The sequence below is a fragment of the Pelodiscus sinensis genome, chromosome 2, assembly GCF_049634645.1.
Source record: "Pelodiscus sinensis isolate JC-2024 chromosome 2, ASM4963464v1, whole genome shotgun sequence".
Classification (NCBI taxonomy): Eukaryota; Metazoa; Chordata; order Testudines; family Trionychidae; genus Pelodiscus; species Pelodiscus sinensis.
In genome coordinates this window covers 131,720,643-131,735,909 of record NC_134712.1, presented here as the reverse complement: position 1 = coordinate 131,735,909, position 15,267 = coordinate 131,720,643, and the positions used below count along the sequence as shown (strand labels likewise).

General features: G+C 42.8%; 1 protein-coding gene across 5 annotated transcripts in view; it reads left to right on the top strand.

Annotated features, from left to right (window-relative positions):
- OTULIN (OTU deubiquitinase with linear linkage specificity) overlaps positions 1–14,478 on the top strand; it is a 52,427-nt gene extending 37,949 nt beyond the window's left edge. For all 5 annotated transcript variants that reach the window (XM_075921457.1, XM_075921456.1, XM_075921454.1 and 2 more), the window contains 4 exons: positions 2,705–2,848; positions 10,054–10,179; positions 11,912–12,181; positions 14,177–14,478. In XM_075921457.1, coding sequence (XP_075777572.1) covers positions 2,705–2,848; positions 10,054–10,179; positions 11,912–12,181; positions 14,177–14,371 — 735 coding nt within the window. In that variant the 3' untranslated portion in view covers positions 14,372–14,478. The remainder of the gene's footprint in view (positions 1–2,704; positions 2,849–10,053; positions 10,180–11,911; positions 12,182–14,176) is intronic.
- The last annotated feature ends 789 nt before the right edge of the window (positions 14,479–15,267 follow it).

Below are 15,267 nucleotides of genomic sequence, written 5' to 3'. Positions count from 1 at the left end.
ATAAATACCATTGCCTGTATTCTTCCTACTACATACAAAGTCTTTTAGGCACGTCTGCATACCTGTAGGCTCAATGTACTGTGATCAATCCAGCGGGGTTGATTTAAATCAACCACCAAGAGATCTCCTGTTGACTCCACCAGTAGGCGGAGTTGGGAGAGCATCGGTTGCTAAGTTACTGCAGAGAAGGAATCATGGTAATAAGTACATTGACTTTAGCTATGGTATTCATCTCCTGCTGTAGTGTAGACTAGGCCTATAACTTAGGGTGGTCTTACATGAGCAATGGGGGACCTACTCTTCAGCTAAGTTTCAGTTCTTCAACCTTGTTTTCTCAATATGAACAAATAACAATCAGGTATTTTGAGAGGGGGAGAAATTTATCACAAGACTTCAAATGTGCACACTTCTTTCCTGGAGGGATAATAAGAGAATGAATCACACATGACAAATGTTGGCCATGTTGCTTAGTGCACTTCTAAAAGATGCTCATGCTATGGTGTTGGATAGAATAAAAATTTAGAACTGTTTTTGTTTTAAACTCTCTATTTTTAAAATCTAAACACTGGTTTTTTTGCAGTCCTAAACCGTTTTAAAAGCTATTTTTAAAATAGTAAAAATCCTTTTTGTTGACCTCAAGTACTTATTTAGTACTTTACAGGGGGCTATGAATGCCATTTAGGCCATAGTCTATTCTTACAACTTATTGCAATATATAAGAGCAGAATTTGACCCATTGAATGAAATTTGTAGTGTTGCTGGGCTTCTTGGTCAGGTTTGAACTGAAAACACAAAATGAGAGCAGAATTGATTGAAAGATATCATGCCTCAGGATAATTTCTCTTGTTGTGTTTAGTGAGTGCTTTGGTAGTATGCCCTCCAATTGTGTGACTAGCAATATTGGCTCAGGAAAAGAAAACAAGAACATTCTTTTGGTCATTTAAAATGATTTCTCTCTTCAGCATATTCCAAAACAGACTCTGTGTTACTGGAGCAGAAAAAAAAGTCATGAAGCTTTAAATAAAAAAAGTCTGTTTTTAGGTGTGGTAGTCAAGACACAGCTCTATGGAAATTTTGCTTAGTAATTGCTGAACTAAAGCAAGATAGTTTTCCAAGGATGTCAGAAACAGGGTGTCAAAACACTGTCCGCAGCATGTACTGAAGGATTGTATGCTATGTATGTATCTGCTCATTTCAACAGAAATAAAAGGTCGGCTTAGAGTGGGAGTGGGCAATAATTTTAGATTGGGGGCCACTTCAGAAATTTTGGAAGTGGCCCCAGACTGCCCTGGAAAGAGCAGGGCCTCAAGCAGAGGGAGTGGGGCCAGGACACTGATTTGCCTGGGGGTGTGGGAAGCAGCGAAGTCTCCTCCCTTCCCCCCAAGAGAATCGCCAGCTGTTCTGAGCAACTGGCTGTTCCCTCTAGGTGCCCGAGCCTCTGGTAGCGGGAGAAGACCTTGCATGCTCCCCTCACCCTCGGGTCAATCAGGGCTTGGGGGCAGAGGGAGCATGGGAAGTCTCTCACTCTCTGCCCCTACCCTGCAAGGGGGCGCTGCTCTTAGAGTCAACCCTGGAAGTTGACTCTAAGCGCTGTGTGTCCCTGGTAGGGGAGACTTCACACACTTCCCAGTCCCTGGTTGGCCTGGTAGCAGGGGAGAGGTAGGACATCCGCAGGCTGGATGAACCCGGTTGAGCAGGCTGGATTCAGCCTATGGAGGCCCTTTTGCCCACCCCTGGCATAGGGCCATTCAAGGTTTTTCTCATCGGTCTGTGTATAATTTTAAAGCATCCATCGTTCTAGTTCTCAGCACGGTCATGCAGAGTATCTCCTGCTAGTGGGACAGCCATCTCCATCCTATTTTTGGCTTATGTTGTTGTAGTTTTCTGTCTTGGCAAGAACAGTATTAGATTCTGTTCACCTTTTTTTGTAATTTTTCCTTTGCCCTCCAAAACCAAAAAAGGTTATGCTTTGAGGGCAGGGAGGAGAAATCTGACAAAGTGGTGTTAGGCAAAGTAAAAGGTAGCAGAGCAAATGGTATGATTTAAAAAATGAGGGGGGAAATTAAGATACTGTATTGACTTGCTATCATTCATTAGCTCTCAATTTTTGAATGATTTATTTGAAGAAGAATCTACTTTTTAACGTGCAAAATTAACAGTTTTGTTAATTTTAATGTTGTAACACTGGAGTCCTCTATATTTACACAGAAATGTGCCTCTGGCAATGTCAATGCCTGTGTCTACATGCTTATTTGCCAGTGAGCTTCAACTCTGCATTGGTGAGGACTCCTGCAGGTTGTAAGTAACTGGTTCAGAATCGTTCTATGCATTTTAATTAACGTGTCGATTCTGATGCTGATATTTCATAAGGTTCAAATAGGTTAAATTTTCAAAAGTGCCCAAGACTCGGGAGCACAGATCCCACGTGAAAGTCTGTGACTTGTGCTCCTTAAGTCATTTAAGCAGTTCCCCGAACATTCTAATAAACTCCTACTTTTAATTATGGGCATGATTTCTTTTGCATAGCTTCTATTCCTGTTTGAGTTCTCAAAGGCATTTGAATTTTTTGTAGAATACTAGGTCAAGTGCTATTGATGGTTAAATGAATCTGAAATTTGGTCATTTAATTTGAGCAATTATGTCAGGACTAATAAATGAGAGATTGATCCACAGTTACTGCAATTTATTTTCTATTCTTTTACAGGGCTATGAAGCAGTTTCTCAGAAATTTACCTCTATAAGGAGAGTGAGAGGTGATAACTATTGTGCTCTCAGAGCAACATTGTTCCAGGCACTGAGCCAAGCTTCTGAACTTCCTCACTGGCTTAAGAGTGAGGACTTAATATTGGTATGTTTCAAACTTACATCTCCTGTTAGGGAGAAAATGTTAGTTCTTTCTTTATTGGGCACTTTTATGGCCTCATTTCTGTACTGCATGAGCAGCACAAAGCACTGATGAATCTATCGCCACCACGGTCTGGTGAAATTGGGATGTCATGGGTTCAGAGCGAACTGCACCGATATTTTTTTCTGTGGTCTTTTTCTAGGAGTGCTCAGGCAGGGCTCCAGTCTCCAGCATTCACATATCTCTGGGTAGAGACCCTTGTCCTAATTCCTTCTGGTGGTGATTTCATTTCATAAGGCTCCGCAGAAGCCTGCCATATGTGTGCTATCCCTAGCAAGCTAGCCTTCCTTCAAGGGCTTTGCTTTCTCTCCAAGGGCTATGAATACTCAATTACCAGAATTTATAAGTTACCATGCAGCTTTCTCAGCCTGCAAAAGCTTTGTACAGAATACATATAAAAGTTCCTGTGTGCTTATCAATAAACATACCAGAACATAAGCACATAAACATACTCTGTCTTATTGCCTGATAGGCCAACATCTGTCCAATCCATTACAAGAGAGTTGGTCCCTTGGGGTATGTCTACACTACCCTCCTAGTTCAAACTAGGAGGGTAATGTAGGCATACCGCACTTGCAAATGAAGCCCGGGACTTGAATTTCCCGGGCTTCATTTGCATAAGCCGGGTGCTGCCATTTTTAAATCCCGGCTTGTTCGAACCCCGTGCTGCACGGCTACACGCGGCACGGACTAGGTAGTTCGGACAAGGCTTCCTAGTCTGAACTACCGTTACTCCTCGTGGATCAGACTCCTCATTTGCTGGATCAGAAGAAAGGCCCTCTGTCTTTTATACCAAAGTCATTTTCTTTTGAATCTCTGGAAAATTAAGTTGATCCAGTATTCGCAACACCTTCTAGAGATGTAGTCTCAGGCCAAGTCTACACTGGTGGAGAAAAATCAAAGCAAAATATGCAACTCCAACTACATGTATTGCATAGCTGGAGTCGACATGCTTTGTATTGATTTTTCTGGGGCTATTTAAATTTGGAATGTTACTGTCTTCTAACTGTAGCGATCCTGACCCAAAAAGGAGTTATGGGGGAGCCACAAAGTTTTATTGTGTGTGTGTGTGTGTGTGTGTGTGTGTGTGTGTGTGTGTGTGTGTGTGTTGGGGGGGGGGGGTATTGCAGTACTGCTACTCTTCCGCACTTGTGTGGTGGTGGCTCTGCCTTCAGAGTGGACAGCTAGACAGTGGTGGCTGATGGCTGGGAGCTCAGCTCTGAAAGCAGAGCTGCCATTAGCAGCAGCAGAGAAGAATGGCCTGGTACGTTATTGCTGGGCTTACTTATGCGCTGCTGCCTGTAGAGCTGGGCCCTCAGTTGGCAGCTGCAACTCTCTGGCCACCCAGCTCTAAAGACGGGAGTGCAGAAGCAGGATTGCCAGGGTGTATTATTGCTACCCTTATTTCTGTGCTGCTGTTGACCAAGTGCTACCCTCAGAAGGTCAACAGCCGCCACTCTCTGGCTGTTGAGCTTTGAAGGAAGAGCAAAAGTAAGGGTGACAGTGTCATGACCCCCTTAAAATATACTTGCAACAGAAACATAGGTCTCCTCTGTGAAATCTGTATAGTACAGGATAAAAGCACAACCCTCTCCCCAGAATTTCACTATCTGTGATGCATTTTTCATGAACATGCATTTTAGGGATGTAAAAGAGTAGTCAGTTAGTCTAGCCTTGGCTTATTATTGGGTAGTCAAGCTGACTACTTGCATTGCTCCTCCCCCTTTGCTGCCTCTATATCAGGCAGCAAGGGTGAGGGGAAGCAGGAGCAGGTGCTGGAGGAGCTGGCTTAAAAGCAGGTTCCCCCAGCACTGTCTCTGCAGTGTGTGGGTCTGGGGAGGCAGTGGTGCTGTGGCGCTGCCTTTTAAATGTAGTAAGAGCTGCCCAGCTCTTCCTATGTTTAAAAGGCAAAGTTGCAGCATGGGACCCGGCACCAGCCAGACCTACCCCTGCTGTGGCTCTACAACTTAAATGTAGTAGGAGCTGGGCTGCCTGTGCACCCAGCTGCTTCTACATTTATATTGCAGGGCCACAGCAACCCCTGTACTTTGTATTGAGTATATGATCAGTCATTTACTCACTACTTAACATCCTTAGTGCATTGGATAGGGTTCTACCTATGATGCTCTAATGTAAGTCTAGCCAAATTATTTGACAGTTGAATAGTGCTCGTTACTAAGCTATTGTGATGCATTCCAATTGCTTCATTAATGAGACAAATTGAAAGTACCCTTAGACTTCCTCAGTTGCCCATTTTATGGTTTGAATGTCACTTGCATCTTGTGTTTTTAATACAAGTGCATTCAGTATTACAAATAATAAATCGCTATTTCATGTTGCTTTTGTTCACTTATAGATGAATATTTTAATAGCAGAACTGTTTCATAGTCTCAGTTCCCTAATTCTGCACTACTTTTGAGACGACAAAGCTCTAATCCATTTACTTACTTAAATCCAGTTTTAAAACTTCCAAAGTGTGATAGCATTTCAGCAGACGTACTCTGGTACAGTTGTTTTGTAACTTCTGACAGCAATACTCTATGGATTATCGAAAAGGAAAATAAAATTTTGGGGATTCTTTGACTGATTTGTCTCGTTATGTAGTGAATTATAGTTACTTTCAGTTGTCCATGCACACAGATATTTTTCCGTAGTTGTGTCTGTGGTCTGCATATGTGCCTCCCTTATCCTGGTACTCCGCACCAAGGGAATAGAAGAGTTTGCCAACAGCCACTATCTTCATCTTAGAGCTCAAAAGGAACCGAGTTTCAGTATCAGAGGGGTAGCCGTGTTAGTCTGAATCTGCAAAAGTGGCGAGGAGTCCTGTGGCACCTTATAGACTAACTGAAGTGTTGGAGCATAAGCTTTCGTGGGCAAAGACCCACTTCGTCAGATGCATGTGACGAAGTGGGTCTTTGCCCACGAAAGCTTATGCTCCAACACTTCAGTTAGTCTATAAGGTGCCACAGGACTCCTCGCCACTTTTGCGTGTTTCAGTGTTTGTGTTGACTTGAGCTTTTTCTGTAAATAGCTTTTACAACTTTCATAGCTAGCTGTAGGAGTCTGTTCCTTGTGATGGAACACCCTAGCAGGGCAGAGAGCCATTTCAATATCCCACTCTGCTCTGAACTTCCAGCGGTTGCAGGAGAGTATGCCAAACATCCCCAGCTTTAAAAATCACTCTGAGACACAAGTCCTTTCTGGTCACACAGAGTCACAAACCCTGTCTGCACCCCTTGGGGGAAGCACTTGTCCTGTCAAGGTATGGCATCTACAGATTGTTTCTAAGCAAAAAATAAGCAGCCCAGAGAGTTTCTGCTACCAAGCTTGCTCGTGGAGAAGGCCATGAAGGCAGAGCCTTGCTGTATGTCAGCCTGAGGTAAGGTAGGAACAGCTCCTCTTCTACCATCCTAGGAAGTGCCTAGATCTTAGGCTCCAAGAGACACTCGAGAGCAGAGCCAAGATAGGGAGGGGAGATGTAAGCATGCCCAAGAAAGCAAAGATTGGGAGGGGGGTTACTCATGCAAGCCTTTAAAAAGAAGCAGAAATTCCTTGTCTCTTACCAAGTCATCAGGAGCATCATACTCGTACTGGGATGACCTGGTATGAGAGAGGACTGGACAGGGACTTCTTCAAAGAGCAAAACTGCAGAACCCTGTGGTATTGGGATTATTCCTTTGAGGTTGTGGTTGTAGTTACAGCATCCTCTTCTTCTGTGACCTGAATTGTGGAGCTATCTCCACTGACTCCAGCATGTTTCTCTGCTCCAGAAGACCATCCGTTTCTTAGACTCAATCACCTCTCCTCAGTGCCTGGCCACAGGACTTCAGCTAGTACCAATATTGCTACAGCAGTGGTCCCCAACCTTTTGGGGCTGCCAGGCACCGGGGCGCGGGGGCCATGCATGCGTCGGGCACTCGTGGTGCAAGAATGGCTCGGGCTGGCCCTGGTCACTAGATGGGCGCTCATAAATGCCCCGGCGGGCGCTGTGTTGGGGACCACTGCACTACAGTCTCTGTCCCTGAGTAGAGATTGAGCCAGACTGTCTCTGGTACCAACAAATAGAGGTCATCACTGCCTCTAGTACTCATGGCTTACCCTCAGGATCTGGGATCAGAATCCTTGGAGTTGGATGATAGCTGGAGGGAATCCTTGACATAATTAATCCCAGCCAGAACATCAGATGTCCTTAGGGCACCTCACTAGTCTTGTACAAAAGAATTTTCCTTCCACAGTTCCAGCAGAATGGCAAAGAGGAGCAACAGGAGCAGGAGGCATTTGTGCCGGTGAATATCGCTTCTCCCAAGGAGAAGGAAGTGATTCCAGCTTCCTTGCTGCACTCTGATGATCTTATGGCCTTTCTCAGCAAATAGAATTGCTTCAGTTACCTCTGGAAGATGTCCAGGAAGCACCACACAAACTACTGGTCATTTCGCATAGCTTGGGTCATAACAATACTATATTGCTATACTGATGAGGCGATCATCAAGACCACCAGTGCAAACACCCACCACAATCTCAGTGTGCTCCAAGTGAGCTGAAAAGAGACTTTCAATTTCTCAGAGGTTGGAATTCTGTCCTCCTCCTCCAGACTCATTCGTAGTATGTGGCTGCCAAGTGTAGTTACTGACACAGACAGCTCCATGAGTGAAAGAGAAGCTTGGTCTCTTTGCTATAAAGGCATATTTCTCAGCCCCTCTGATGTTCCAAGTTCCAAACTGTCGAGCTCTGATGGCAAAGTATGATTTTGTCATCTGTGTCCTGTTGGGTGGGTTCACTGGTAAGTGCCTTAGGACACTAGAGACCGGTTTCAGGCGCTTGAGGAAGGAAGCTGCTAATAGATGGGCCCTTCAGGCTGCCCTAAATACAGTGATTATGATGGTGAGATTCCTAGTAACTGCTGTAGCAATGAAACATCATGGCTGTCCTTGGAAATCTCTGAGGAGGCTGAACTGACAGTGGAAGATGCTCTGTTTGAGAGCATCACTCTTTTCAGAGCTAAGACTGATAGGGTTCTTTCAACAACTGGAGAGAGTTGAGTCCCATTGTGATGGCTGGGTATTTATGCACCTGGAGTCAAGAAGAACACACTAAATTGCATTTCAGATGACCAGCCCTGTCTTTTATCATCAGTGACCATACAAACTGCATACATCGCATGGATACTGCTAGGGAAAAATCATTCGTCTTGGGTGAATACATAACTTGCACTAACTGAAGTGTACTGCGATAGGGACAACACATCTTGAACTCAAGTGACTACAAAGTGAGTAAATCATACTCCTATGCTGTTGTGGAAAAATTTACATACTTAAGAAATAAGGATGAATGCACATGTGGCTGCTAACATCTTCTAAATTATCTCTTCCTTTTTCTTTCAAGGAAAATCTTAAACCAATACTGCCTTTCTTTGATCATATGTTAGCTGCTGCTAGAGGTTGAATATATATTTCTTTGGATTATTACTTTTCTCAAACTACTTGAAATTGACTTAGAACCAAGTTTTGAATATTATTTTGGCTCCGTGGTATTTGACAATTTTTGGACATAAGGGGTGTTTATGATAAGGTTTTTAAGAAACCCCTTAAGGGCTGGTAGAGCATGCTGACCAGAATAAAAAAGGATAAATAGAAGGCAAGAATTGATTACAGTAGTTTTACAATTTTCTAATTCTTTTTGCCTTCAAGAATATCACACACTATAAAATATCCATAATACGGGGGACCCTTTGGTCTGGTCTTACCCTTTTTTACGTGGCCTAAGTGGTCTCTTAATTGGTGGGTGTTATGCCACTAGCAGAATCCTCATCCATATTCAGTCACTAAAAACACAGTTTTGGTGACAAAGCTTCCATCCCTATGAAAGATTTTCTTTTCCTCTCCCTTTATTGTTGACAAACATCCAGTGTAGACACCATCATCTCCTCCCCTCCCCACTCTTTTATTGGCCTCCAGGAAATCTCCCACAATCCCTATACTGCTGCTCTGGTCAGTACAGGCAGTCCCCGACTTACGTGGATCCGACTTATGTCGGATCCGCACTTACGAACGGGGCTATTCTCGCCCCGGAGCTCACAGGCGGCGGGTCGCCACCCGTGTCCTCCGGGGCGAGAAAATCTTCTCCCGGTCTCCCTGGTCTGCTGGGGGGGTCCAGCAGACCAGGGACACCCGAGCAAAGCTGCCGCCTGGGCGGCTTTGCTCGTTTGCCCGGGACCCCCGCTGCCTGGGCGGCTTTGCTCCTGTCCCCCTGGTCTGCTGGGGGGGTCCAGAAAAGCTGCTGGACCCCCCCACCAGACCAGGGACACCCGAGCAAAGCCGCCAGCGGCTTTGCTGGACCCCCCCCCACCAGACCAGCGAGACAGGAGCAAAGCCGCACAGGCGGCATCCCTCCGCCTGTGCGACTTTGCTCGGGTCTCCCTGGTCTGCTGGGGGGGAGGGGGCGCAGCTAGTGTGCCCCCCCTTCCCCAGCAGACCAGGCTTTTGTTGTGGGATGCCTCGGGTAGAGCAGCTGGGGTGCTGCTGGGTTGGTCCTGTGGGAACCTACCGGGCAGCGCCCCAGCTGTTCTGTCCCAGGCTCCAGATTCAGCAGCTGTTGAAACTGATCAGGCTGATTCCAGGAAGCTGGGGATCATGCAAAATATCCTGTCAGGCACTACCTTGTTTCCAAGACTTGTTGCCCTCCGCTCCACCTTCCCACAATACCTAATGCATACACACAGGCATTGCTCATGCTGTCTGTGATGTAGACAATGTGGACATGATCTTGCAACAGTGGAAGCAAGAGTGAACACCCTTTGGTGATTTTGCTTTTGTGGATTTTTTTAGTGTCAATCTTATTTTTTTTTTCTCCACAACTTTGTAGTGTAGACAAGTCCTTAATTAAACTTGTGCCATTGGAAAGAATATGTGGCTTGTTCATGGCCAGGTAATGATCTTATTTTCCACTTGCTGCTTTAATTCCAGCTCTTATCCAGCAAGCGATGCAGTGAGCCCATTCTTTTAAAAAAGTGGTGCTGAAGACTTTTGTACACAAGTCTTTCTGAAGAATATGAGGGTCCTGTTGTTAGCAGCAATATCTTCAGTAATATAATCACAACTTGACTATTTTATTTTCAGGATTTGACTTATGTTGCTTTCTCAACTTTGTAGCTTCCAGAAAAGCTGCTGAGCAAATATGACTGGATCAAACAGTGGCAACTCAGACAGAAACTGGGCAGGAAGATGGGAGAACTAAGTGATGAAATTAAAGACTACCTTATACTTCTAAAGAAGAAGGTTGGATAACTTATATGTTTACTTTCCTTAGTGAGTTATAAATCTGTATGTTTGTTTAGCTCTTCACCAAGTCAACTTACCCCTTCTAGAATAATAATTTTAATTGTAATTACTTAAATTAGTAGATTTATAACACTAATTAAAGGCAATAGAAAATGGAATGTAGAATGTTAAACCTTAGAATTCATCCTTTGCGCTTTGAGGCACAGTACTACTTTGCCTAAGGATACCAAAAAGTAGGAAGACTTAACCTACTCCTGGACCAATTTTGTCAAAATATTCCTGCATACTATTAGGGAACTGATAAAACTTGTATGTCAGGATGAACATAATGTACACACATTGAAGGCGGCAGCTTGAGACAATGTGGGTTGTATTACTGCAGCCTAGTGAGCGTTGCACTAACTTAGAGCCACAGCTTGTATTGTACAAAACCACTAGGTCAGGTAGCACTCCTGCTAGGGTGACTCAGCCTTTCACTTTACTTTGGTAGTTAATTGTATTCCAAGTAGGAGAGAACTCATTGGGAGAAGAGCTATGTGCTTTCTCATGAGACCTTGCAGTTTAAAGACCTTTCTAGTTTTCATTGGCATTAAAAAGCCCGTGTTTCTAAGGAGTTGGTTTTGTCCTGGCACCCTACTACAATATTTTCCATCTACCCCCTCACTGCTGCTTTTGTGCCCTTCACTGCCATTCCACCATAACTTCACCTTGCCTGTTGTACTTGATCCCAGGATTGAAGGGATGTCCTACATTTTATGTAGTACAAGGTAAAGTGTGTTTAGAAGCCTTAAGGGTGAAAAATATAAATGTAAGATACCAGAAGGGTGTGATGAACTACACTTGATCCCTAGTTGGCATTTTAAATTAATTTTCCTGTTTTTCCTAATTTGTGGGAACTTTATCTTTTTCCTTCTTGGATTAGCTGATGCATAGACTGCTAAACCTGATAATTTTATAAGTATAGGTTCACTTTCACTATTTTGTTTCCTGTTTACCATACATCCTTAGTTAAAGCAGAGTTTTGTCCCCTCTTGGACAGATGCTCTTACCACCTGAGGTAGTGGGGTGATGGAAGGAGTTTCTTCATACTAAAATGATCCTTTACTTATATTAGCATGTTTATGTATGTACATATAGCCATTATAGCATCTATCATTTATCTAACCTTTCCTGAGTGCTGTACTCTTTATAGATTAGCATTTGATTTGTTTACAGTAGAGAATCTGCATAGGAGAATGTTTTGATATATTCTTTGTGCATATGTTTAAATTTTTATTTTAAACATTTTAAATTTACTACTTCAAATGCTAATGTTTGATTATGTATATTTATACAGTTCCTGTGAGAATATTAGCAAAACAACTACAGGCCAAGGGGTATTTTGAAATGCAGCGAGAATATGAAAACTATAGGTTTTATGTTATAGCCAATGAAAAGGTTACTTGTCTCTCTCCTATCAGAATCAATCTCTTCAGACCTTTATTTTTCTTTCCATTGATCATGGCATCATCAGATACTTGCTTCTATGGGGAGGAAAAAACCCCAGTTACTACAGCTATGGAAGGATTTAAAATAAATTGAATTAAAAATGGGCATGAGAGATCCTTTTATAAGTCCAATGTATCTGTAGCTATGAGTAGCTATGCTGAAAATTTGGTAATTTACATTTCTGTTTGCAGTTATGAATATACTACCACTTATGTTGATAATCCTATGCTTGCTTTTATAGTGGGAGACTATGAGCGAAATAAAAAGCCTTTTAGAGAGGCAAGCAGCTTGTGATGAATTGTTTACAAATGAAGAGGAGGAGTACAGTCTCTATGAAGCTGTAAAATTTTTGATGCTGAACACAGCCATTGAATTATATGATGAAGATAAAAAAGGAAAGAAAGTACCTGTGTTCTCATGGCTGCTGTTTGCCCGGGATACATCCAGCAACCCCAGTCAGCTAATGAATAATCACTTGAATCAAATAGGTCACACTGGAGGTCTTGAGCAGGTAAGAAGAGTTATGTATACATTCTAGTATATGTGGCAGTTTTCTTGTGTCTTAGGGCTTTCTTGCTGTGGTAGGAGCAGAACTAACTAGAGCATGAAAATATTGTATGAAATGCTTTGAGAAATCAACCAAGCTGCAGCACTTTAAATTTGTGGTTTGATGCAGGTAAAGATAACTGCTCAGTAAATGGAATAATAGCAGTATTTGTTAATGGTTCAGCTTCTGTGCTCATAAATGTAAACTCCTGGCTTCTGGGGCATATAACACTTGGATAATTTTGCTTATACTTTTATGTACGCAGGATTTTTAGTGAAGTAAATGAAGAATTAGATGAATGTCTTGCATGATTCTTATTATACCAGACAGGCCACTAGTTTAATTATTTTAAATGGTAATTTAAATGTCAAAAGAGAAAAGTATACCTGAAAATTTAGCTTCGAATTAATTACATAAGACAAACGTATGAAACAGAAATGTATAATAAATCCTGTGTGTGTGTGTGTGTGTGTGTGTGTGTGTGTGTGTGTGTGTGTGTGATATTTTTACTGATCTTTATTACTTGAAAAATGATGTAATAAGTTCTTGAGAAATTGCTGCTATGTCAGTGAACTGTGACTTAATGTGTATGTTACAATAACTGGTTACTTAGGATGTTGGAGTGAAAGGTAGTACAAATATTTTTTAAAAATTAGGGATCCTGACCTCAAAAGACAGGATTCTTCAAATCAGTGGAACTGCCCTCATAAGTGTAGTTGCGGGATAAAAGTCCTAAGTGCAGTGCTCAAATGTGTTATCTGTAATAACTAAGGGCTGGGTTTTGATCCCATTTAAGTTTTGTACTAAACTTTAATTGACCTGTATGGGAAGAATGCTATGCTACCACTTGCACAGCTGACTTAAAGAGGTGGAACTATCAAACCTACTTTTAATAAGTTGACTTATCTTGAGGTCTGGCTTTGTCACCCTTGCTTACATTGAGTTGTACTTGACTCTGATTTCAAACGGATTACTGTCAATGTGGCTGTGGCTGTGACTGTTAGAACTGGATATGACTGGTTCTATAGGAGTGCAGGTGGTGTGGAACGGGGCATTTCTTCCTCTACTACCTCTTATTCATGCAGACAACAGGCCTAATATGCTGAGCCTGAGGTTAATGCTTCTGACAGTGCTAGTCTGAAATGGGTTGGTGACAATGGCCCTAAACTGAATGCATACACAAATTTACCAACAACTGCTCCAACTGGCAGAATTGGCTGGGTGTAAATGTGAGTGGGTGCCCACAGAAGCTTCAAGAATGGTGGTGGTACAATAGTAATGCTCCTCCCAGCATTCCCTGGAGAAGTACAATACCTTACAGAGCGTTTCTTGAACAAAGTACTGCTGTCATTGGGGCTGAAGAGCTATGCCTTGCAGCACAGTAGAATCCTGTTAAAGTTATTTTCCCCCCATTTCACTTTGTTGAGGGACATTAAACTATCTAAAAAATTGGGACTGAATGCGAAGGCATTTTTTAATTTTCTATTTCTTTTATAATGAGAATGTTACTGCTTTAACATGTACAGTGCCAGAAACTAATGTCCTGAAATAATCAAACGCATTCAGCACAGGCAGCATCAGGTTTCCCCTTGCTCTCTTACAGTTCTCTTGCACGGGGAAACACTGAACTTAATTCTCTGTTTTAAGGGTTCTCTAATACAGAATTACACTCCTGGAAAAACTTAAAACAGCGAATGGTCCTGCAGCACCTTAGAGACTAACAGAAAATGAAGATGGTATCATGAACTTTCATGGGCATAACTGAAGAAGTGGGTTGTGCCCATGAAAGCTCATGATACCATCTACATGTTTTGCTTGGTTGCTAAGCTTCTGCAGGACCATTTATTGTTGTGTTAAGTTTTTTCAGTTACATACTACCACAGCTACTCCTCTGAGACTCCTGAAAAATACAGTAGTATTGTGCATTACAGTCTAACTGATTTTTTTTTTCCAACCTAGGTGGAAATGTTTCTTCTTGCATATGCTCTCCAGTATTCCATAAGAGTGTATCGACTGTATAAATACAGCACTGATGAATTCATCACACTTTATCCCAATGATCCAGAGGAGGACTGGCCTGTGGTGACGCTTATAACAGAAGATGACAGACATTATAATATTCCAGTCAGAATGTGTGAAGAGACTAGCTTGTAAACAAGATATTTTGGCAGATTGATCAATTTGATATCCAAGTCTGATCAGGATGTTAAATTTCCAACACTATTTTGAAATAAAGTCATGATGAGATTTATGTGATAAAACCTATTGGACCTCGAGTTACAAAGGTTTGAACTGAAATGCCACATTGGATCTCTGTAGCAGGCTTATTTTGGGCTGGCAGGCCAAATGGGCTTGCCCATGACCTGAGAATCCCCCAAGTTGGTCTTGTGGGTAGATCATGGGCGTGGGTGGATCATGGGCATGGTGGCTGAGCTGGTCTGTTTTTCCTTTGTGCTCTCTAGGGTCTCCATATTGGGGGAGGGGAGCATCCAAGGGGAGAGGAGCATCTCTTGGTTATACTCTAGACCAGCTTCCCCACGCCACTGCTCACCTCCCAGTTCTCCCTTCGGTTGGAGAATGCTAGCAGCTTGCTTGGCCTCCTCCAGCAGAGAGTTCCCAGTTAGTCTCAAATAGTCAGAGCATGCTCAGTGTCCAGTTACTCTCCCTTGTCAGGGAGCAGCGAAGGGAATAGGATCATGCCTGCAGCCTCCCAGGTATGTCTTACCCACATTACAGACCCTTCTGTGGCTTATTCAATACCAGAAATTGCGATCTGGCTTCCTTTACACAGACAGCCCCTCTTTTCCCGCTTAATTATTGGAGTTGCTATTTAAGCTGGTCCTCCTTTTGGAGCATGCTCTGCGGTTGCTATACTGCTCCATTACTCCCGTAGCTTTTGTGTGCTGTCTGTAAACCCCATCACAACCTCCCTTTTAAAGAACAACTGAATAAGAAAATAAAGTTGGTTTCTTTTGTGTAAATGAATTTTCATGGTGCTCTCTGGAACAAATTTCCTAAATGGATTATGCATAATAAAAGAATATAAAACT